This window comes from Camelina sativa, chromosome 11 (assembly GCF_000633955.1).
Source record: "Camelina sativa cultivar DH55 chromosome 11, Cs, whole genome shotgun sequence".
In the NCBI taxonomy this organism is placed as follows: domain Eukaryota; kingdom Viridiplantae; phylum Streptophyta; class Magnoliopsida; order Brassicales; family Brassicaceae; genus Camelina; species Camelina sativa.
The window spans coordinates 11,128,235-11,150,033 of record NC_025695.1 but is presented as its reverse complement, the minus strand read 5'-3'; the positions used below and the strand labels follow the sequence as shown (position 1 = coordinate 11,150,033).

The 21,799-nt window shown below is 34.4% G+C and overlaps 6 protein-coding genes across 10 annotated transcripts; 2 read left to right on the top strand and 4 right to left on the bottom strand.

Annotated features, from left to right (window-relative positions):
* On the bottom strand, window positions 4,146–6,012 carry LOC104722863 (peptide methionine sulfoxide reductase B2, chloroplastic). Of its 2 annotated transcripts, none has more exons than XM_010441113.2 (3): window positions 5,657–6,012; window positions 4,552–4,708; window positions 4,146–4,473 (listed from the first exon to the last, which is right to left on the bottom strand). In XM_010441113.2, exons 1-3 carry the CDS (start codon window positions 5,944–5,946, stop codon window positions 4,315–4,317), a joined length of 606 nt encoding a protein of 201 aa, XP_010439415.1. In that variant the 5' UTR covers window positions 5,947–6,012; the 3' UTR covers window positions 4,146–4,314. The 2 variants fall into 2 exon arrangements, with proteins under 2 accessions (XP_010439415.1, XP_010439416.1); XM_010441114.1 differs by having other exon boundaries at window positions 4,359–4,463.
* LOC104722859 (pentatricopeptide repeat-containing protein At4g21880, mitochondrial) lies at window positions 6,172–10,017 on the top strand. Of its 4 annotated transcripts, XM_019232253.1 has the most exons (12): window positions 6,172–6,269; window positions 6,436–6,501; window positions 6,665–6,757; window positions 7,010–7,201; window positions 7,291–7,546; window positions 7,706–8,051; window positions 8,191–8,722; window positions 8,813–8,998; window positions 9,106–9,167; window positions 9,461–9,568; window positions 9,661–9,766; window positions 9,931–10,017. In XM_019232253.1, coding segments are annotated over exons 2-5 (480 nt in total). In that variant the 5' UTR covers window positions 6,172–6,269; window positions 6,436–6,500; the 3' UTR covers window positions 7,485–7,546; window positions 7,706–8,051; window positions 8,191–8,722; window positions 8,813–8,998; window positions 9,106–9,167; window positions 9,461–9,568; window positions 9,661–9,766; window positions 9,931–10,017. The 4 variants fall into 4 exon arrangements, with proteins under 4 accessions (XP_019087798.1, XP_019087797.1, XP_010439411.1 ...); XM_019232252.1 differs by lacking the exon at window positions 6,172–6,269 and having other exon boundaries at window positions 6,287–6,501; XM_019232251.1 differs by lacking the exons at window positions 6,172–6,269; window positions 6,436–6,501; window positions 6,665–6,757; window positions 7,010–7,201; window positions 7,291–7,546 and having other exon boundaries at window positions 7,711–8,051.
* Window positions 10,004–10,832, bottom strand: LOC104722862 (15.4 kDa class V heat shock protein). Its single transcript, XM_010441112.2, has 2 exons — window positions 10,591–10,832; window positions 10,004–10,476 (listed from the first exon to the last, which is right to left on the bottom strand). The coding sequence occupies exons 1-2, from the start codon at window positions 10,721–10,723 to the stop codon at window positions 10,208–10,210; spliced, it is 402 nt and encodes a 133-aa protein (XP_010439414.1). The 5' UTR covers window positions 10,724–10,832; the 3' UTR covers window positions 10,004–10,207.
* On the top strand, window positions 11,441–16,771 carry LOC104722857 (pentatricopeptide repeat-containing protein At4g21880, mitochondrial). Its single transcript, XM_010441107.2, has 17 exons — window positions 11,441–11,695; window positions 11,784–11,855; window positions 11,928–11,975; window positions 12,047–12,655; window positions 12,753–12,938; window positions 13,100–13,161; window positions 13,805–13,912; window positions 13,998–14,111; window positions 14,270–14,365; window positions 14,445–14,543; window positions 14,898–15,017; window positions 15,229–15,333; window positions 15,433–15,597; window positions 15,714–15,841; window positions 15,934–16,012; window positions 16,168–16,385; window positions 16,509–16,771. The coding sequence occupies exons 1-17, from the start codon at window positions 11,581–11,583 to the stop codon at window positions 16,684–16,686; spliced, it is 2,502 nt and encodes an 833-aa protein (XP_010439409.1). The 5' UTR covers window positions 11,441–11,580; the 3' UTR covers window positions 16,687–16,771.
* Window positions 16,771–18,870, bottom strand: LOC104722858 (zinc finger MYND domain-containing protein 15-like). The gene has a single exon (XM_010441108.2). It carries the CDS (start codon window positions 18,722–18,724, stop codon window positions 16,805–16,807), a length of 1,920 nt encoding a protein of 639 aa, XP_010439410.1. The 5' UTR covers window positions 18,725–18,870; the 3' UTR covers window positions 16,771–16,804.
* Window positions 19,248–20,934, bottom strand: LOC104722856. Its single transcript, XM_010441106.2, has 2 exons — window positions 20,845–20,934; window positions 19,248–20,184 (listed from the first exon to the last, which is right to left on the bottom strand). Exon 2 carries the CDS (start codon window positions 20,178–20,180, stop codon window positions 19,422–19,424), a length of 759 nt encoding a protein of 252 aa, XP_010439408.1. The 5' UTR covers window positions 20,181–20,184; window positions 20,845–20,934; the 3' UTR covers window positions 19,248–19,421.

Sequence of the window (21,799 nt, the reverse complement as noted above, 5' to 3'; positions counted from 1 at the left end):
GTTGTTTTTGGATTTATACCGACTTTACAAATTTTGAAACTTCATAAACACTTAAACTCTAAAACTTCATGAGATCTCCACCTTTGTAGACCTTTGTATACCTTTCATAAAATATTTATCTCATTAGTTTAGTACTTATAGCCGGTGTAATTCATCAAATGGCCTGGTGTAGGCAAACTTGATCAAGATCGTAGATTATAGCCATTTTGTGGGACATCAACTCCTGCAACCTAACTAGATTCATTATTTTTTAATGCAAAAACAATAGTCATTGAGAAATTTGGAAATCGATTAATCTAATTGCATATTTTTGTTCTTGAATTTAATTATTCTAAATAGTAGTGAAAACTTGTATGAAGTTCAAGAGAGCAGAGAAAATTATGAGTTATGATCTATAGCATTGTTAATAGAAAATTATGTATGTTTCAGGCAAATAAAAAAAAGTTCATGTATTTTTTTGGCAAAATTAAATAGTTTGCGTTTTTTCTGGAATGTTTTTCAAAAATAGTAACACCGTCGTAATGTCGTTAACGGTCGTAACGGAGACGAGGAGAAAATGGAAAAAAATAATAGTTTGTGTATTTTTCATCAACTAAAAAATAGTCTGCGTATTTTTCTGGCAACTAAAAAAATTCATGTTTTTTTTGGCAAATATTAAATAGTTGGTGTTTTTTTTGGGAATTTTCCCATTTGTGAATTCATTGCTTTAAAATCCAATATTTTGTTTTCCCCGAATCAAAATACAATAGAGTGTACAATATATATATATATATATATATATATATATCTTCCATATCATTTAAAATAATCTTTAGACAGACATATAACATATTAAAAATAAACCTTTTATAATTAATCTTTTCTTAACCTTATATGATTAGTCTAAACTTTAAACTAAACCCTTTTATGCTATCAATGCACCTAAATAAATCTTGCGTAAATTTTCAAAAAAATAAAAAATAAGAGAGAAAGAAATCTTAGGTACAGTAGAACCTCTATAAATTAATACTCTTTAAACTAGTACTCGCTATAAATTAATAATTTTTTCTAGTCCCGAGTTGGGCCAGTGTAAAAAATGACACAATTCGATAAAATAATAAGATAATACTTTTTTTTGAAATCCTATGTAAAAATATAGTCCCATCAATATCATAAATTAATAATGATATAAACTATATATATATATATATATATATATAAGAAAATTTAGTGAAATATGGCTCTATTGTTGTTTGCCTATTATTGAATTTGCATTCTTGTTGGAGCTTTTCTATAATCTTTCTCATTTGCATCAAAAACTTTTTGTGTTGTTTTCTCAAATTGTATCCAAAAATTGTAGAGCGTATTACACGCGATAGTTGGTTCTTTACGTGTAATTGGTTATAAAGATACCGTAATATCTTCTTTGACTTCAACATAAGAATAGTAACAACAGTTTCTTCTAATCTATGAACTTTTAAACATTTATCATTTTCACTTTGATAATCCAGTAAACTATTGACATCAATCATATTACGATAGCCAAAATTATAAATTAAAAAATATAAAAGTGTGAATTATAACAAAAATATCTTATTTTTAATTAAAAATATTCAAAACTATGAAAATGAAAATCTCTTCATAAATTAATAAAATATTAATTTATCGATAAATTAATAATTATTAATTTATCGATAAATTGAAACTTCTATAAATTAATAAAATATCGTGTCCCGACCTTATTAATTTATAGAGGTTTTACTGTATGTAGGCTTGTCATATACTGTATCCCAATATGGAAGTTAGCTACTTGTATCCAAATTATATACATATAATATTTTTAGCGACCATGTAAAGTATATTATCAGATTTTCCATACAAAAAAAAAGTATATATATTGTTTATTTCAAACATTTTTTAAATATGATTAACGAGATAATTATTTGTTTGACACAAAAATATTAAATGCGCCTCAAAACAATATTTTCGTTGTTCGTATATTGCATATAAGATAATGACATGTAGTGTATAGTAAAAAAAGTTCTATAAAAATTGTGGTTTTGACAAAATAAATTAAGTAATTATATTTTCTGCAAAAATCACATATTCAGATTCTTGACACAAAATTATTGAATCACGTTTTAGTAACAAGTTTTGGAATTGATTTTCTTAACAAAAAAATTACATAGTTATGTATTTGATAAGAATATGGAATCAACTTTTTTAATCAAAAATTATTTAATTAAAATTTTGAAAGCAAATAATTGAAAATAATATCACTAATATTCTGCTTAGTATTTTTTTAATCAATTTTAAATTGTATTATCATTAAAATTTATAGTATAATCTCATCATTTTTGAACATTGTTACCATTTCAAAACCGCATTGTCTTCAACCCATAACATACTCATATTACTTCCAAATAATGGCATGCTATTTGCTAATATCACATGTGGGAAATTGTCTTTTATTTTCAGTTTAACCAACATTGACTCAAAAACATACAACTATATACTGTAATATTACCTAACTAACCTTTTTTTAAATTAGGTAAATATGATTTTTTTTCAAAATACAATCATTTGGATTGGATGACACGCAAGAATTTCAGAAAAAGTAACATGCTATTTATCTCAAACGACATTATTTTATTCATGTACTGAACATTTTTGCTATGTAGAGAATCTAATATGCAATTTGGTCGTATAATTTTATAAGATAATAGCAATACCGTGATTATGATCAACGTAACAAAATGTATTAAAACAAACTTTGTGGTTACAACTTTTGCCACTTGATCATTTAGTTCAAATATTACAATGTCAGTCTTTATTTACCAATTAAAATTGAGAAAAGGGTAAAAGAAGTATATTTAATTTGTACGTAAGTGTTAATCCACCATTCTGATAAGGTAGATAGGTCATGACGATCGAAAGGCATTATATATATATTTTTTTTGTTTATTTCCTTATGAGAAATGCTTCTAAAAGGTCTTTGCGAGTGTGCAATAGCCATATTGTATAGTTGTAATATTATTTACAGAGTGCATGTGAGTTTCAAAATTGAATGTTTATTTATATATCATCAGTTGTCAGTGGATGATTACCAAGACACCAAATTAAAAAAAATTAAAGACCTTAAAATAAAGAATCAAATTGACTAAGCAGATCTTGGCTGACCCTCATCAATCGTCAATTCGTCATAGAACCCAAGAAATTTTAAAGAAGTAATATATTCATTTCAGTCTACATGCATAAAGAGTTGTAAATCAGACGAGGTGGCTGATCGCCAATAAAAGGAAAAGAAAAAAACGTGCGAGAATTGATTGTCAAAAGAAATACTATACATCTACAAGTCTACTCTCTCGTTGTCTCCAATAATTCACAAAAAATAATTGGTAAAATTAAAACTACGAAATCATATTACTCTTTCAGAAATGGAACTTTCGTTTTTCGAAATTATTGAAACTGACCCATATATTATTATCAAGTTGAAGTAAAGTCTTATTACATTCTTGTTTGGAAATGGTTTCGTATAAATTGCTCCGACACAAGAACATCATTTGCATGTGACATGTATCGCCGTTTGGTGTTACCAAATTGAAATTAATATGTCAGTGTCAGATTCTATTTGCATTTAATTAGTAAAGTAGAATTCTATTTTGGGGGGGGGGTCAATTTTACCAAAATGGAAATGGTACTATTTCAAACCGGACGAATTTTTTGCTCTCATGATCAACTATATTAAAATGTCAGAAAAAAGTCTACAAACAAATCAACAAATCTTTTGTTCTCCTAAAAATTGATATTTTGGGATATTTTTTTTATCCCACAAAGATTGATGTTTTGTAAACTTTTAGAAGTAATCATTGAAAATATTTAAAATTTTGAATTGTTATTGGTTTAAAATTAAATAATATCTCTTTAGTCAAAGAAAAAAATATATTTAAACTCAATAATCATTGTTTTCTTAAAATGTGTAAAAGCTTCTAAACATTAATCTTTATGAAACAGATAAAGTATATAAAACTTTGCTATCATGATCTAATAGTCTTTTTCTATAGGTCTGGTGTTGATCATTGGTACATGTTTTTTTTTTTTTTTTTTTTTTTTTTTTTTTTTTTACAACAAGTAACTTTTTATTAACTTTACCAGCCTGGGTAAAATCTATAAACAAAGAGTCTAGAAACTTTATTCAACGACCTTTCTTGCTATAGCCGTCGAAACAAAACACTAGTTTTACCGACGAAAGACGAAACACAGTAAGAGAGAGGCATAGAAGCACCACACAACACAACCCTATGGTTTTTACATGTTTTTGACTGATCATATTTATTACAGGTTTGGATTCTCCGGTGTGAACTTGAGAGATATACTGTTCACACAGTGTCGCTCATCCGTAGGTGTAGGGAAACCTTCTCCTTTAAAAACATGACCGAGATGTCCTCCACAAGCTGCACATGTAATCTCAACTCGACTCCCATCTGGATCGGGCTGAGCAAAAAAATGTAAAAGATGTTTTTTTAGCAGCTAGTTTCCAATGATAATGATCTTATTGATAGAGAATCTTACAGTTCGGGTTATGGCTCCGGGGAGTCCGTCAAAGAAAGCTGGCCAGCCACAACCAGAGTTGAATTTGGTGGTAGATTTGTAGAGAGGAGTTCCACATCCTGCACAGCAATAGATGCCGTCTTCGAATAGTTTGTTGTATTCTCCTGTTCCTGGATATCTATATTAACATGCGTTGCGTTACCATTAGAAAACTGTTATTGCTAAACTTTACTTCAATCGATATAATACTCATAGTCATCGATGCTTAACCCACAAATAAACTCTATTTGCTTCTTTCTATCAGAGTTAAAAGAACAAATTAAGATCCACGACTAAGGAACATAGTCATGTCACACAGAGAAATATCTCGTAAGAAAATACTAAAAATAGAGTTCATAGCAACTGCGACAGCCAAGTGGAACATCATCAACAGAAATCTAATGCCGGACAAAAAATGCGACAACTTGGGAAAAATCTGTTTCAATTCTTAAAATCTTTTTGAGGTGGTAGTAATTTCTATTCCACAAACGCTTACTAAACTCAATAGTCATCAACTACATTCCCAATGATTCAACTGTTATCGCAAAAAATCTACTTCAATAGATATAATACTCATCGATGCTTAAACCACAGGCACACAGAAACTAACTTCTAATCAAACTCCATTCTGCTTCTTGCTATGAAAGTGAAAAGAACCAAGAAAGACCAAAGTAAGACATACGACTAAGGGAACATTGTCATGCCACACAAAGCAATCCCTCCTGAGACAGCCAAGCAGAACATCATCAACAGAAATCTGTATGTATGGAGTCTTGAATCTTTCAGGTACTAGTAAATTTTATTCCAGAAACGCTTACTAAACTCAATAGTCATTACAATACTATATAGCAACATACTTGTGTGCACATCATGATTCAATGTCAGGACAATACTTTCTAAAGACAAGACTCTGACATGTAAACATCTTGGAACTAGTTCTTCTAGCTACAGTTCATTGAGCATACATTGATAATCTAAATTCTAGATAACCAATCTGAAACCAACACATGTAAGAACATTACACTATCCTGAATCCAAAAATACTCTCTTAAAAGTTTTCCCAAATTTGAGAAACAAAAACACTTACTCAGTGCCTTTCTGCCTGAGAATCCGAAATTGTTCAGGGGAGAGAATCGCACGCCACTCGTCCTCTGGCTTATTGACAGATCCTGGAGGAGAAGAAGAAGCCATCGCCACAATACGACCACCGTGGAAGCCTCGTCGACGGAGCGAAGAGAAAGCTAATCGGATGGTGGTGGTTCTGAGAGAGGAGGGTGAGGGAGATTTAACGAAGGCTGATTTAATGGTGGAAACGAAGGTGAGAGACGTGGCTGAAGATAGACGCCCAGGTCCTGCTGCTATGACGTTCAACGCCATTGTTAAGCTTTGTTTCCTTTTCTTCTGTTTTGTGGATTTTTTCTTTTTCTATGTTTTTTTTTTCGGTTGTCACTAAGAGTCTAAGACTATTAATTTGGGCCTCATTATAAGGCCTTTTAGCCCAATCTGGCGATTAGTACCTTGTCCGTCCTTTAGTGCACCCGGTGTTCAACTTCAACCCCAACCTCCTAATAAGTGGTGGGACTGACACACTTAAGTATGGCACATCACATGAGAGGTGAGTAGTGAGACCTGACAAAAGATAAATCAGAAGTTTAATAGATTCACATGGAAAAAAAGTAGATCAACTAACGGCTGGTAAGGTAAAGTTAAGAGAAGAAGAGTCGTATTTAAAACATGAGCATGCAAATTTTGACCCTCAATGACTAGAAAAGGAATCCTTTTTTTTTTTATTTCTTTTTTTCCTCTTATATGATTGTCAACTCCGTTCACATTCCTCTTTTTTTCCAACCTTACGCAATTGTGCAGACCGATCAATTAGACGGATCTAACCCAACAAAACGAAAAATTGGATCGAGATTAGAACCAAAAGTAGTAAGTGGGATTTGCTTGAATTTTTTTTTTTGGGTTTCACCGGTTTTGTTCGGTCATAGATTTCGTATCAATTTTTTTTATTTTGTGACGAATGAGCCAAGTTTAAGGTTCAGAATATTTTTCTCTAATTTTTTTTTTCCTTTTTTCTTGGAATTTTTGTTAGTGTACCCGAAAGTGAAAGCTAACAACGAAGCTGTTAATTACAAGCAGAGGGGTTCTTGTCTGAACTCGAACTATCTCCAGTCTCGTGTGTCTGGTAATTTCTCTNTTTTTTTTTTTTTTTTTTTTTTCTCTTTGAAGTTTGACTCTATTAGATTAAGAGCTGGATCTTTAGGGTTGACTAGGTTATATGCTTAGGAAAATTGACTTGGTTTTTTTTTATGAAGATCATTTCCATGTTTGGAACAGTGGAAGATATGATTTTTTTTGTGCTTGTTACCAATTCAATCAAATGTAAATATTCAGAAGAGAATCTGTATTTATATTGTATGTTTTCTCATTTTGACAGAGAAAGATCAAGAAGATGATTTGCAGATATATGTGGCTAAGATTCCAAAGATTTACATACCAAGTGTCCTCATCTCTGTATCTGAATCCACAGAACTGAATAATAAGCCTATCAGAGGAGCTGACATTGAAGTTAAACACAAACCTAAAGCCAGTCCGATCCTACGCCCACGCGCTGTTGTATCAAGTCCCGGTATGGTATTCTAGAGCTGCTCCCCCATCTTTATTGTCACATTTGAAATGTAAATTATGACTCTTTTCTTTTCGGATTCTCTTCTTTAGATAATGATGCAATGATCGGCAACATAAACAAGATTGAAGAAAGAAAAGCGAAGAAAGTTTTAAAGAGTGATGATCATATCAAGAGCAGAGCTTCTCAGCGTAAGAATGTTAGTACTACTACCAATGTGAAGATTTCTCATCGTATAGTCGCTAAGCAATCGGGAGTCAGTTCAAAGGGATCACAAATGATCTAACTTTTCTATATTGATGCCTCGCAAGATGGAACTATGTATATACAAACTTCGATTTATCAATGGTATACTACTTGTTCAAATTATACGTTTTGAAAACGTGATTCCGCTAGGTTTTTACCATTCTCGACAGTTATTTCCACGTTTTGTAATAGTGGTTATATTATATACGATGCTCATGTTAACTGAAAACATATGACAAGTCTACAAATTTTTGTCTTTAGTGATTACAAATATTCATAATATAAAGAAGAAGGATTCTCGTAACAGCAAACCCTATTACTGCGTCAGCTCAGCCTCCACAGTACAGCTTCATCACACTGCTTGTTTTGTTTCCTCCAAACGTGTCAACATTGTAAATGCAAAGGATGGCTTCATCAAAGGCGAAGAAGGGACTTCACGAGATCTTTCGCCATGTGATGAGAAACCATCAGAATACTTTAGAAAAAACTGTAAACGCAACTATGTCAATAGGTGAATCTTCAAAAACAGTATCATCGTCGAGTGTAATGCCGCAGATTCTCTCATCGCTTAAGTTTTCCAACGTTGATTCGTCCAACACTGGTCAAGGTACCTCTTTATGTCTCTCTCTCTGCTAGTGGAATTTATCCATGTCACTTAGGATCGAATCAAATCTGCTTCAGGTGTCTTTTGTTGTTTTTTTATCATTATTCTTTTTCACACTCTAAAAATGTTATGATTGCTCCAGGTAAACTTAGTGGTAGTAACCATCTTCGAACAATACGGGAGTCACGTTGTAAGGTGCAAACAGATCATTACCAGAGAAAAGGGTCATATGCTATGAAGAAGCTTCTGAGAAGATCTGATCAGAAGTTTTGCGGTGAGACTATGTTTGGTTGGTGGCCTATAATGGGAAAAGAAGTTGGTGTAAATAAATACAGCACACTGATTCAAATTTGCAGACAACGCGCGAGGAGAAGCAATGATGTAGAGTCTGCTCTTGGTCACATTGGGAAGGCTATTGAGTACCTTAAAGAAATGAGAGGATTCACTATAGAGAAAAGAACTTATGAGCCTTTTCTTAAGTTATTAGTAGATAAAGGAATGGTAGAGGAATTCCAAATTTCCAAGGATGTTATTAGAGATGCAAATCCTTATGCTTCTTGGGAAAATTGGCTACTATGAAATGCTTCTTTGGATCCAAGTCGACGACGAAGAGAAGATCCACGAAATTTGCAGTACAATTGGCGAGAGTAAGACTAGTTCATCAATTCTACAAGGTGAGCAGTAAGTTAAGTTTATTGTTATAGCCAGTTGCAAATCTTGTGTTTCATCTGCAGTACTCTTAAAGCAACCTTTTGGCCGAACAGAAAACTACCTGGTTGCACTCTTTGAGAAAGAGAGAAAAGAAAATCTTCGGAGACTGTTTGAGATTATCGACATTACCAAAGTTTCATCACCACACTTACTGACGAAGATATCTGGATATCTTGGAAGCTCGCTATTGGAGTCTATTGCAATCAAGTTCTTTAGGGAACTAAGAAAGTGTGGTAAAGGTGATTGTAAATTAACCTTATAGACTTCTGACTCATTATATAGTAGCATGTTAAATACCCTGCAATCATTTCTTAGCATGGTAACATGGTTTCATTAACATTTACAGATGGAGGAGAGACAGTGTCAAGTTTTATATTTAGCTATGCAACCTGCATCCCAAATTTAACGGTGAGAACTTTCTATATATAATGCTTCATCAAGGCCGTTGTTAACTCAGGTCTTTTCCTTGTTTTAGTTCTAGAACATTCGGATTTGGTTTTACCACTTTAATATATATTGATAGGGATTGACAATGCTTCTGACACCTAAGTCTTTTCCTCGATCTTGATTGGTACTGAAATAGTATATCCTTGGATACATAGGTAATGATAATAGTCTCAATTAGCAGCAAGTTGTAAAGAGTTCCTTCCTTCTACACCTCCTAACAGTCCATGTTCTCTTATGATATTGGTGGTTTAAAGGCAAAGGATGCTGTTTTGAAGTTCGAAAAGTTGCACAAAGAACTAGATATCAAGCCTTCATCTACATCTTATACAAAGCTTATTACTTATCTTTATGAATCGAATGAGGTACTTGCTCGCTTCTGTTAATTCTTTCGTTCTTTCTGGTCACCTCTCTACAGTTGACTCATTGATCATTAATTCATTCCTCTGTATTGTAGGTAGCCACTGGCCCACTGCTCTCGATGTAGCTGACAAAATGCGTGAAGCAGGCCAGCCATTGTTACATACTATTGATTTAACCAAAATTTTCTAAGTTTTGACATGGTACACTATCTCCTCAAACTACTTTCAAGAAAGTTGGATTTAGATTCAAATCTCTTCATTGATAATGAAAGGTTCTTTGAGAGATCACAAAGATTGTCTTTTTTTACATAATGATAAAACAGGAGTTTGATCATTGTCTTTAGTCACACTTTTGTCTGTTTCAGGTGAGATGGTCTCTAATAAAGACTTCTTTAATGGAGGAAACGAAGGTCATGGACCATTCTTTAAAGCCAATAATGAGAAGATCGGATAGCTATTATATAACCATTGTTTTTAATTCGTTTTGAAACATAAACATCGGATCTTGATTAATATACAAACTACACAAATCGTTACCAAGGAAAAAGATTACACATTCTTATTTTTTTTTTGTAAGAGATTTTAAAACAAAGATCGAACTCGTGAGGTACAAGGAAGAACACAATACGTACGGCGTTCTTTTTAAGCAGCTCTAGCAAGAAGTTGAAGAGTTTCAGGAACATCAGAAGGATCAATGAATCTCCTAGTCGTAATCCTCTTTGGTACAACCACAGTCAACACACCGTCTTCATAACCAGCTGATATCCCAATCATATCTATCGATTCCGGTAACCGGAATTTTCTCTTAAAACTCTTCACCGGCGGATCCGGTGATCCAGCCGTCGCCTCCGTTCGTATGATTAAGTATATCGAATCTTCGATCTCAACTTTTATTTCTTCTTTCCTTAACCCTGATTAAGCAAAAATAACAACAAAATATGAAGAAAAGAAAACTACGAGATAATCTTTTACAATGTGTGGTGGTGATAAAATATACTTAGTTAGAGATAAAAGCTAAGTAGTACCAGGGAGATCAACAGAGAAAGTGTGAGAATCTGGAGACTGAGACCAACGAACATGATTCTCTTGGTAGCTATTAAAAGACTCAGAAGATAAAACATATTCCCACGGCATCACTTGAACTCTCTGAAAATCCATTTTTTTTTCTAAGTATATTTGCTTCTTCTTCTTCTTTTTTTTTCTTGTGGATTGAATGATTTTGGTTGCTATTTATAATAAAGAAAAAAAAGATGACCCCAGCTGAACCATTTGAGCAAGTTGTTGTCTAACTAACTTGAAAAAAGTCGATATAAATGAGACAATAAATATAGATCAAGTGAAAAGTCGATAATTAGGTTGGTTGAGTTTGATTTGCGAGAAGAAAAAAAAAAAACACTCTTGTCGACTCACTCACAAGTAGAGCAGAGTTCTTGATATTCTTGAAAAGGAAATAATCTTACTAAAAATACATTTTTGTCGACAAACTTCAAAAAAAAGTTTGATGGGGCGAATTTGATTGGATGATAAAGTTTTTCTAGTTATTGACCACTAAATAATAATATGATTCCCTTCAAAATAAAGTTTAGGTACCCATTAAATATTTTTTGGTTTTTTTTTTTTGCATATTAATCAATAATAATGTTGAACTTATATTTCCAGCCACTCATTTTGTTCGACATTGCAACTTGTAGATAAAAAATAGTCCACTTGCCTAGAATATTAGTTTTATCGCGGTTAATTTTCTCAAAGAGGAAATTTTACAGGACGGTAAGAGAAAAAGAGAGAAAATCACAGGACCCATTTACATATATGTTTACTTACTCAATTACCCTCAGTTACATAGTTTAATTACATTAATACCACTACACTCCGAACACGAAATTGCTGGGGTTTATGGCCGGGTTTTATGATTCATCTTCTCCGATCTCATCATCATCTTTAAACCCTTGATACGGGACTGTGAGTTCGTTTTCTAGGTCTTGATTTCGATTTTTGTAAATGTGAAGAGAGATATAATGGTTTTAAAGGCGAAGAAAAGCTTAGGCGCTGTGTTCCGCCTTGCGATGAGAAACTCCACCAAAACTGCTAAACCCAAACCCATAGATTCACCAATTCCAGAAACTGGACTAGGTAAATAAATCTCTTGCTTGTATCTGATTGGCCCATTTCATAAAAATTGTGACTTTCTTATTGAAACCCCACTGTTTTGTTGGAACAGTGTCAACGAGTTTTATGCCGGAGATTCTCTCAACGCTTAAGTCTTCCGACGATTCGTCAATTACTAGTCAAGGTAACCTTCTTTTATGTCTCTTTGTTAGTGGAACAGAACAATCTAATTTTCCAATTTGGTTCTTGTTTGTAGATCTTGCTGAACCGGCACTTGCTGGTCAGGTCTCCTCTGCTTTAGATGGTATGTGTGTTTTGTACACTTCATTTGGTACTTCTTTTTGAGGCAATGTGTAATGTGATGATTGTTTTCAGTTAGATTTAGTGATTTTAGTCTTCTTCAAGAAAGGAATGGTTCGAAGAACGCGTTGGAAAGCTCTAGTATCCTGTCTAGGACCATTTGTTCGTCTCAAAGGCCAAAACTTGCTTCACGTGGTAGGATGCAGACAGAGAATTACCAGAAGAAACAGTCAGAGATTATGGAGAGGCTTGCCAAGGGATGTGTTCGGAAGCTAGGCACTGAGACTATGGTTGCGGTGTTGAATAAAATGGGGAAAGAAGCGGGTGAGAAAGACTACAATGCAATGACTAAGCTTTGCATATCACGAGCGAGGAGGAGCAATGATGCAGAGTATGCTCTTGATCAGATTGGGATGGCTATTGAACATCTCAGAGAAATGAGACAACTCGGATTCGCTATAAGAGAAGGAACTTATGGCCCTTTTTTGAAGTACTTGGTTGATATGGAAATGGTGGAAGAATTCAAGATACTCAAGGAGTTTATTAAGGAGGCAAGTCCTGAGTCTTGTGGGAGACTTGTCTACTATGAAATGCTTCTTTGGATCCAAGTCGACGATGAAGAGAAGATCCACAAACTTTGCAATACAGTTGATGATAGTGGGCTAAGTTTATCAACCTTACAAGGTACACACTGTACATGTATCATTAATTTCGTTTAGAATTCTCTGAGTTTTTAATTTGCTCCACTCTCAGAAAGTTGGCTTTTTGGTACTTTAAACAGAATATTATTTGGTGGCACTGTGTGAGAAAGACAGTAAGGAAAATCTTCAGAAGCTGTTAGAGATTGTCGACATAACAAAAGTATCATCACCAGAGGCATTGGAAAGCATATTTGAATACCTTGGAAAATTGGTGTCTGAGTCTGTTGCAATGAAGCTACTTTGGGACCTAAGAGACTGTGGTAAAGGTGGGATATAAATCAATCGAAATAACATGGTGCTGTTTATTGTATGGGTATTATGAATTTTACAGGTGGATGTATACTTCAGTATATAGTTGCAGAGACCGATCCGTATTTGAGAAAAACTAATATTATAGCATTGTTACATGGTTTCTTGATATGTTCAGATGGAGTGGAGACAGTTTCAAATCTCATATCCAACTATGCAACTTGCATCCCAAATTCAACGGTGAGGACTTGTTATATATAAAGCTTGCAAATTTATTGAGGCAATTGGTAACTCTGGTATTTTCCTTGTTTTCTTTCTTTTGCATCTGATTTTAACATTAGCATGGTGATTTTTGTTCATTGACAATGTTTCTGGAACCCAAATCTCGTCCTAGATCTTTTTTTGGTATTGAAATAGATATAACTAGAGTGTGTTAAGTCACTTTGATTCCAAGTTTTCTGTGAAAAAAGTAACGTCAATCCTTGATCCACTAAGATCTTCTAGCTAAAGGTTATCTCTCTTCTCACCTTTTGGTATTTATTTTCTTAACTTAGTGTAGAACACATATACATTGGCAATTGTTCTTTCTCCCTGACAATGATAAATGTTATATCGATTAGTGTCTCTCAATTGTTTACATGATGTGAGGTCCTAACATGGTTTCATGTTCTGACTCCTATGCCATTTTTCAATCTACAAATTAAAGTAAGTAACTAATTAACTTATCATGACTATTGTTTGGAAATGGTTGCAGACTCCATTTACAGAAACTGAGATTGAAGTCACTCACATCTCTTAAGTAGCGTTAAGTTGTTAAAGCTTCTTTTTAAGATAGCCTATGGGTCCTAACCATCCATGTTCTTACGTATTTTGGTGGCTAAAGGTAGATGATACCATTTTCAAGTTTAACAAGTTGCATGAAGAACTAGATGTCGTGCCGTCATCTACATCGTATGAGAATCTTGTTAGTTATCTTTGTGGCTCAAATGAGGTATTTGTACGCTTCTATCATTTTCAACTTTCATTTCCGTTACTCTCCTGGCTTTTCGACTCATGATAATTCCTTTGTGTTGTAGGTGGTCACTGCTCTTGATATAGTTGAAAATATGTGTGAAGCAGGTCTGGTAATATCGGCAAACATCCTGCACTCTTTGTTACAGGCCATTGAACAGATTCTTGAGTTTAATTTGGTACGGTCCTTTTTTTTGTTGATTGACTTCACTATATGTTATAGTAAAACAGCTAATTTTGGCTGGTCATTGTTATGCTCTTGATAGATTACCTACATAGTCTGTCTCATACTCATGTAAAATCAGAGTTGTGCTTGATCATATTTTTTCTGTTTCAGGTGCAAAGAATCTATTCAATAATGAGCAACAAGAATGTGAAGCCAAATAGTGAGACTTTCAGGAGATCGATAAACTTGTGCATACGAATCAAAGATGTAACTTATTTCTTATTCTATCAGCTTAAGTTCCTTCCTGTCGTGAACAATTTGCTCTCAACCTATTGATTCCGTGCAGTTTGAAGGTGCATATAATATGCTTGGTAATTTGAAGAAATTTAATTTGGCACCGAACTCTAGCATGTACAATCCTATACTGGCAGGATATTTCCGGGAGGTAATATCTTAAGCTCTCTTTTTAATTTTTTCTTTGTCTCATTTATGTTAAGATTCATCAAGTAATAGTATCGTCCTGTAATCATTAATATTGAAATATTCATGATAATAAGATTGTTTAACATGCAAAGAAACATATCTCGTCTAAATTTCTATTTTAGCATAAATGTGTATCGCATAGGCAGGTAGCTGTTGACAAACAATTGGTATAGCTTAAGACCATATCTCTGAAAATTATTTGCAGATTTTAGACCGATGGATAGTTTCATCTCCCTGTGTCTTTGGTATAGCTTAAGACCATATCTCTGAAAAATGTGAGTCGTTTTTTTACTGACATTTTTGTATGGTTTTGAAGAAAAAAGTGAGCAGTGCCTTAAAGGTCCTCAAGGAAATGAAAGAAGCTGATGTTAAACCTGATTCCATGACTTTTAGCTATCTAATAAACTATTGCGACGAGGAGGAGGCTATTGCGGAGGTAATCAAACTGTATTCTACTGATATTTTACCTCGTCCAAGTCTTTTCTTCTTCTTCTAATCTTGAAATTGGGTACCTAATGACACTATCTCTCTTGTTGTGTTGTCAGTCGATACATACTTAAAATTGCTAGTGTATGAGAGAAAATTTCATATGGAGATGATATACATACATAATCTGTGTTTTTTTTTTTGTTTTTGCTATTTTAAAGTATTATGAGGAGATGAAGCAAGCAGGACTTGAAGCTAATAAGCACGTTTACATGTCCCTTATTAAAGCATATGCATCATGCGGACAGTTTGAGAAGGCAAAACAAGTAAGCATGCGTAATATATGTTCTTTTAAAATTTCTAGAACAATTATATCCATGATTTAGTGTAGCGTAAGAGCTCAAGCTTTTTTTTTTTTACTTTAGGTGCTCATGGACCGGGGAGTTCCGACTAAGGATCGCAATGAGCTGAAAAGTGTGCTTATATCTGCTCTGGCGACAAATGGAAATACAACAGATGCTTTAAGTATTTATGAAGAAATGAAGATATCTGGCTGCACCGTAGAGCCAAAAGCTATTCTATCTATTATAGTAAGTTTCAAGTTTGTACTTTAGGCATATAGTTTTTCTCATTATTTAGCCGACTAATAGTGTATTAGAGATACCATAACGTACTGCAATGATCTCAAAACTTTTTTCTTCTGTAGGATAACTCTGATTCAAACGCAGAGTTGAGTACGTTGGTTCAACTCACTCATGAGCTGCGTGATTGTAAATTTTGGATTGATAGTTTCTTCAAAACGATCGTGTTTTCTGTTCGCAACAATAAAACAAGGTACAGTGGATTTTGCGTGTTCTTTGTTTAGTTCACACGCATACCCCATCGTTGTTAACTATCCTGTGATTTATTCAACCTCTTTTGTGTAGCTCTATTCTTGATTTGCTAGAGCAGACCAAAAACCACTTGTCCAAGGATGATGTCGCTGTGGAATATTGGTTTGAAGAGGTCCGATTCTATTTTTCTCATACGTTTTCACAAACTTTACATGTCAACTGATTTATTATAACCTCGAGATTTCTCATATGTAGGCTCAACGAAATCTTGGAAAATTCTGGTGTGTATTATTTTCTGAACTCTTGGCATCTTATTGTTGATATCAGGTGTTTAGGTCAATAGCGGAAACAGAGTCTAGTGATGTGAAGCTAGGAGTGGACTTGGTGAGCTTTATGAAGGAAGAGCTTGAGTTATGTCCTTCAAGAAAATGTCTAGATTTTCTTCTACATGCTTGTGTCAATGCCAAAGATAAGCAGAGCGCTCTACTGGTATGGAAAGAGTACCAATTTGCAGAACTTCCATACAACGTCCTCACCTATTTAAGGTAAGCGCTCTTTAATCTCTCTACGTACATTCAAAAGATGATTTTGAACTTTCTTAGAAATCGTATCTCGAATAGTGGCTTTTTGCTTTTATAATGAGTTCTTGGTTATATTTGGTTCCACAGGATGTATCAGGTTCTAGTAGCTGCAGGAGATTCGAAAGGTGCAAAGGCAATAGTATCAAAGATTCCAAATGATGATGTAGATGCCAAAAGTATAATTAACGAAAGCCGTATTGTATTTACTCCAAAGCTGAAAAGCAAAAAGTCTAAAAAGAAACAATTAGCTCTCCAAGCAAAGTAGGATGATTGGTTAAAATCCCACATTGTATGAGATTTTGTACAGAAGTGAACACTATTGCCACTATAATGGCTAAGTTGTCTTTAATTCGAACGCTTATTACAACATTAAGACAAGTCTTTTATGTATTTACCCCAAGAATAAAGCCGTTGCTGTAACAGGGAAGATTGCTGGACTTTGCGCAAGTCCTCACAGGTGAGCGGAAAGGGTTAGGAGCAACCGGATGAGAGGTACTCAGCCCTGCATTACGCAAAACTGCCTTTGCATTTCCGCAAGCTTCTTCTGTCTTATCAGTGAAGAAACCAGGGATGCCCATATTGTTCATCGTCTCAACCGCTCCTGCCCAGCTCGAGTACCCATCAAGGTCACAGTTCAAAGCTACAATGATATCCGGTGAAATCAGGTAAGTTACCTCTTCTTGGTACAAACCTTTCACAAAGCTCAACTTAACTCTGCTGTTTATCGTTGACGTGGTTGCTATTGTACCAGATAAGTCAGATGGAACTTCTGGTCCGATCATTATGATCTGCACGGTTCCTAAACCATTAAGCAAGTGATTGATCTCTGCAAAGGCTTTGATCCAGTCAAGTTCTCGTTCTGGACCTAAGTAATGGACAGTTACTTCTTTCCCTTTCAGCAACAGATTCTTTGAATGGGTGCTTACTGATGTTAATATGTGGTAAAGGGTTAAAGGGTAACAGAGAATGTCAGCAACCGGGCTTGACCGTGGTAGACACCGTAAATCATAGTAATCTGACCAATCTGAGATGAGGATTAGACCTGGTGAACGCCCGTTGTTCAGATTCTGAATAGGTAAATCTTGTGGAGAGTCTCCTTCCTCTAGCCCTCCCCATGATTCAGATTGTGCATCTGAGGAGAAACAGTGTAAGAGTCCAAAAGGTTGGTGAGAATAGCAACTGCATTGTCTTCTCCACATTCCCTTTTTATGGATGCCTAAAGATCCAAGCCATTCACATGTGTTTTCAGCATAACACGAGAAAGTGAAGATCTTTAGCTTGAGCTCTTCTTCTCTACTCATCATAGCTTCATAGAGACTACAAACACTCCGGTGCATTTCTCGCCAGTGCCGTTTCTCACAGTCTGAACCACAGTAGATGGTTGCACGGCAATGGCTACAACAAACACACTCACCTCTATGAACAGCTTTCTCACACATTGTGCACCTGCTTAAACCTGCTTCTTCACCATTATTACCAACGCGCAAATTCGTCATTCCTGAAACTAAGTCCATTGCTTCATCTTCATGTGCCATCACATTTTTCTTGGACTTCTGTTCATATGATTGTCCAGGAGGATGTGAAACCGTAACAGCAACAAAATCATGGCCCTTGAACATCTCTGGTGGCCACTGAACATCAACAGTCTCAATAAAAGGCGAAAACTTTATCATCCTTGGCAATCCCCTGACTTGCATCTCCTCTTCAAGCAGCAAAGGATGAACCAAAGAAAGAGCTTTCATTACTGCAAACACAAGCCTAAGCTCTTCGAGTGTCGGGCTCCTGAACTGGAGCTCACCAGAGGTAGTGCACCGGGCAACATCGATGACCGGAAACCGATCAGTTCCAGAAACTTCCAAGGACAAAGACTTAACCATCCTCTTGTTAGAAGGAAACATCAACGATTCAAGCTCATAAGTAACCCTTAAAACCTCAGCATTAGGAACTCTAGTTATTTCCCATGAATCATCAGTCATTTTCAGCGCATAGCTCATGGACCTATACATATAGAACGCTATATCACCACCATCCCCTCCTATGAACTGAACACACTGGAAAGGCTGTCTCTTTCCTGACCAATCTGAGTCCTTCCCAACCCGAACACCAAACAAATGACCTGGTCTGAGCCTCTTCCATGGCTCACTTCTGTATAAAGAAGCTGAAGCTCTAAATATGGATTGAACAATGTTGGAAGATGTACCTTCAACTTTCATAAGACAAACACCGGATCCAGGTCCTAGACCAGGACCTGTCCCAAATTGATCTTGAAACCTACCAAATAAGTTCTTCAAATGCAAATCCATTCTTCAAACTAAAACCGCAAAAGAGTCAGATCTGAGTAAAACAAGAAACCTGGGATCCCACAATATGCAGCAAGAAAGGTATAATAGTAACAGAGAAAGATAAAATCTTTAGGTAGAGGAAAAAAGAAAAAGCTCAGATGAGTTATTGTGCATTGGGTACGGTAATTTGAATTCTAGTAGATACGCAAACTCTGGTTTCGCAGTTAAACGGTCGTGACCGACAAAAATCAAAAAAGTATAAAACAACTTTTGTAGACTAATAGTTCGTTCGGGCCTACGTTATTGGTCATCGGACGGTCACGATAAATAGTCGTATCCATAGCAGTTTTAGGCTTTTATGGCACGGTTTATAATTTGGTTATGGCACACGGAGCCTCAGTTTGATTTTAGTGAATTTAAGAGTATAAAACTGGATCATCCAACATTGTTTAATTATGCTGGTATGTTATGTACATTAAACATTCAAATCTACCAAATACTCTATATAATCATACTACATGCCAACTGTCTCTGTTAGTTTGTTGGGACAATGCTATAGAAGAAGGGACTAGCGATATAAATGTTTGCAAAACCAGAAATACCAACTGTATTTTACAACAGACAAAAACTCTGGTCTGTAAAATAAAGAACTGAAAAAGATGACAACAGAGTATAATGTGGTTTGTTGTTACACATAAACAACCGAATAGAGTTTTAACTACTGCACTGATGGGGTACCTTCTTCTTCCATGTTGCTATCTTCCTTCTTCTTCTCTCCTCCAAACAAGTTTGCTATCACAGTTGAGGTCTTGTTTCCAAGCTCTAGCTGAAGCTCCTCTGGCACTTTCTCTCCTTGAGAAACCGGTTCCATCATAAGATCGAATCCACGAGCCTCACCTTTCTGAACCACGACAGGACTCCGTGCTTGAGAGGTCACACAGTTCCTCACTGGATTTGAAAAGAACTCCACTAACCTATTAGCCGCTTCTTCCATCACTTCGCCTTTCTCAGGCGTGGCTTCCTTCTCTTCCACCGTGCCATTGCTCATATGTTGCATTAATGTCAAAGCTTGAGCATATTCTCTGATCTCCGAGTCAGTAGTAGTGACGACAGCAGCATCGTTCATTGGTTGATCAACAGGAAGAGATTGATCAGTTTGGTTATTTTTGTTCTCTTCTCTTACATACATTTTAACAAGAGGAGCCACGTCGTTTTCTGGAGTGACAGGTTTAACTCTGCCCGGTATGAACACGAGACCTCTGAGTTTGATGTCACTATCTTTAACCTTAACGTTGAGGTGATAGCCTGCCTCAAAGGATCCTTCGATCACACCAGAAACCTCCTTTCCCACCAAATCAGTGTTAGGTTTTGGAGTTGAGATTTCTTTCGTGGGGGGACGACCTCTTTTTCTCTTCGCCAAGCCGTCATTAGCAGCCGGAGGAGGTGAGATGATGGTGTTTTGGTTCTGATGATTCATCCTTCTACATAGATTAAACGCATAAGAAAAAACATAAAAAATGTGCTAAGTTTCATATTGTCATAATGAAAGTGAACAAAATAATCAGAAGAAACATAAAGTCTGCTAACAAAAACAATAAATGAAGATTATAATTACATTCCTAATCTACAAAACATTCTAGATTTCACCATGCCGCTATCTAATTGTTGTTTTGATCTGAAACGAAGTTAATACAGAAGCACCAAAACTAAATTGAATTACGGAACTGATTTTAAGACCAAAGCAGTACATGGTAAAAACCTAAGTATCAAGTGACTCGCATAGGGTTTCAATTCAAAAATAATATAGAAAAGCAATCTCATCACATTAAAGTTAATCCACCTTCGAAAACAAACATATTTACCCTAGATTTATCAAAACCTAGTGTCGTCTAAATAGAGAAGATTTTCAAATCCATAAACTTAGAAAAAAACGGATCAAACCTCTATTATTTGATTAAATAAGAGAGAATACTAGGATAATTTGTTTCGAATAACTACAGAAAACAAATCGAAAATAATCAAAAAAAAAAACCTGAATCTAATTAAACGTGGATTCAGAACTACCAAGACCTAGAAATTATCATATGTAAAAGAACTTAGTCTAATGTTAATCGAAAAAAAGTGGTAAAATAATGGTTTACCTCTCGGCCACGCGACGCAACAAAACCACACGAAATGGTTCTTTAAAAACTCAGAAGCGTGAGCATGTGAGTGTGAGAGAGAGTTGTTTATAAACAAACTTCTTCGGCTATCTTTGTTCAAGTTTTGCAGTTTCTCTCTCGCGTCTCTTCATTTCGTACCTTTTCAAGTTAGCAGCCGCCTAATATAGGCTTTTAATGGGCTTTTGTTAATTAGCATTAAAGATTTTTATTTTTATTTTTGTTTATATGTATATTCAAAACCAAAAGTCTCATTTTCATTAATTTGGTTCCTAATTTTGACATTTATTTTTGTATAATATTCAAGAATTAATTTTTCAATATTAACGCGATGGTAATAATCATATTATATTAATTGAGAAGTACAAATATGAAACTAAACTTCAAATGTGTAAAAAATTATATTCAATTGACATTAGAAAAATTTAATGAAGCTTAATTAATTAATTTAAATAAATATAATTAACTAAAAAATAAAAAAACACTCACAAATCAAATATTAAAAAATCTAAAAAAATAAAAATAAAAATATTTTCTGCCTCTAATAAATTATGGAAGAAATTAGTAAATATATATTTTTAAAAAAAATATAAACCAATTAGAATTTTAAAAACTAAGATTTTATATCCAAGTATACAATATAATTATTTTTAATAACTAAATTCAAAGATTTTGTTAAGATTTCAAATTATGATTCTTCTATCATCTTTATTTTATTTTATTTACAAATTGTTTGGAATTTTCATATAATATTTATGGTTAATAAAATGCAGAATTTTTTCTGCATATATTGTGATTTGAAATTTTTAAAAACAAGATATATTACCCAATCTATGAAAAATGTGTGTTTTAATTTCCACATTGAACGGTTGGTAAAACTAAATTTAAATGTATGATAAATTAATAATTTTTATTTGCTCACAATTATAATATTAAA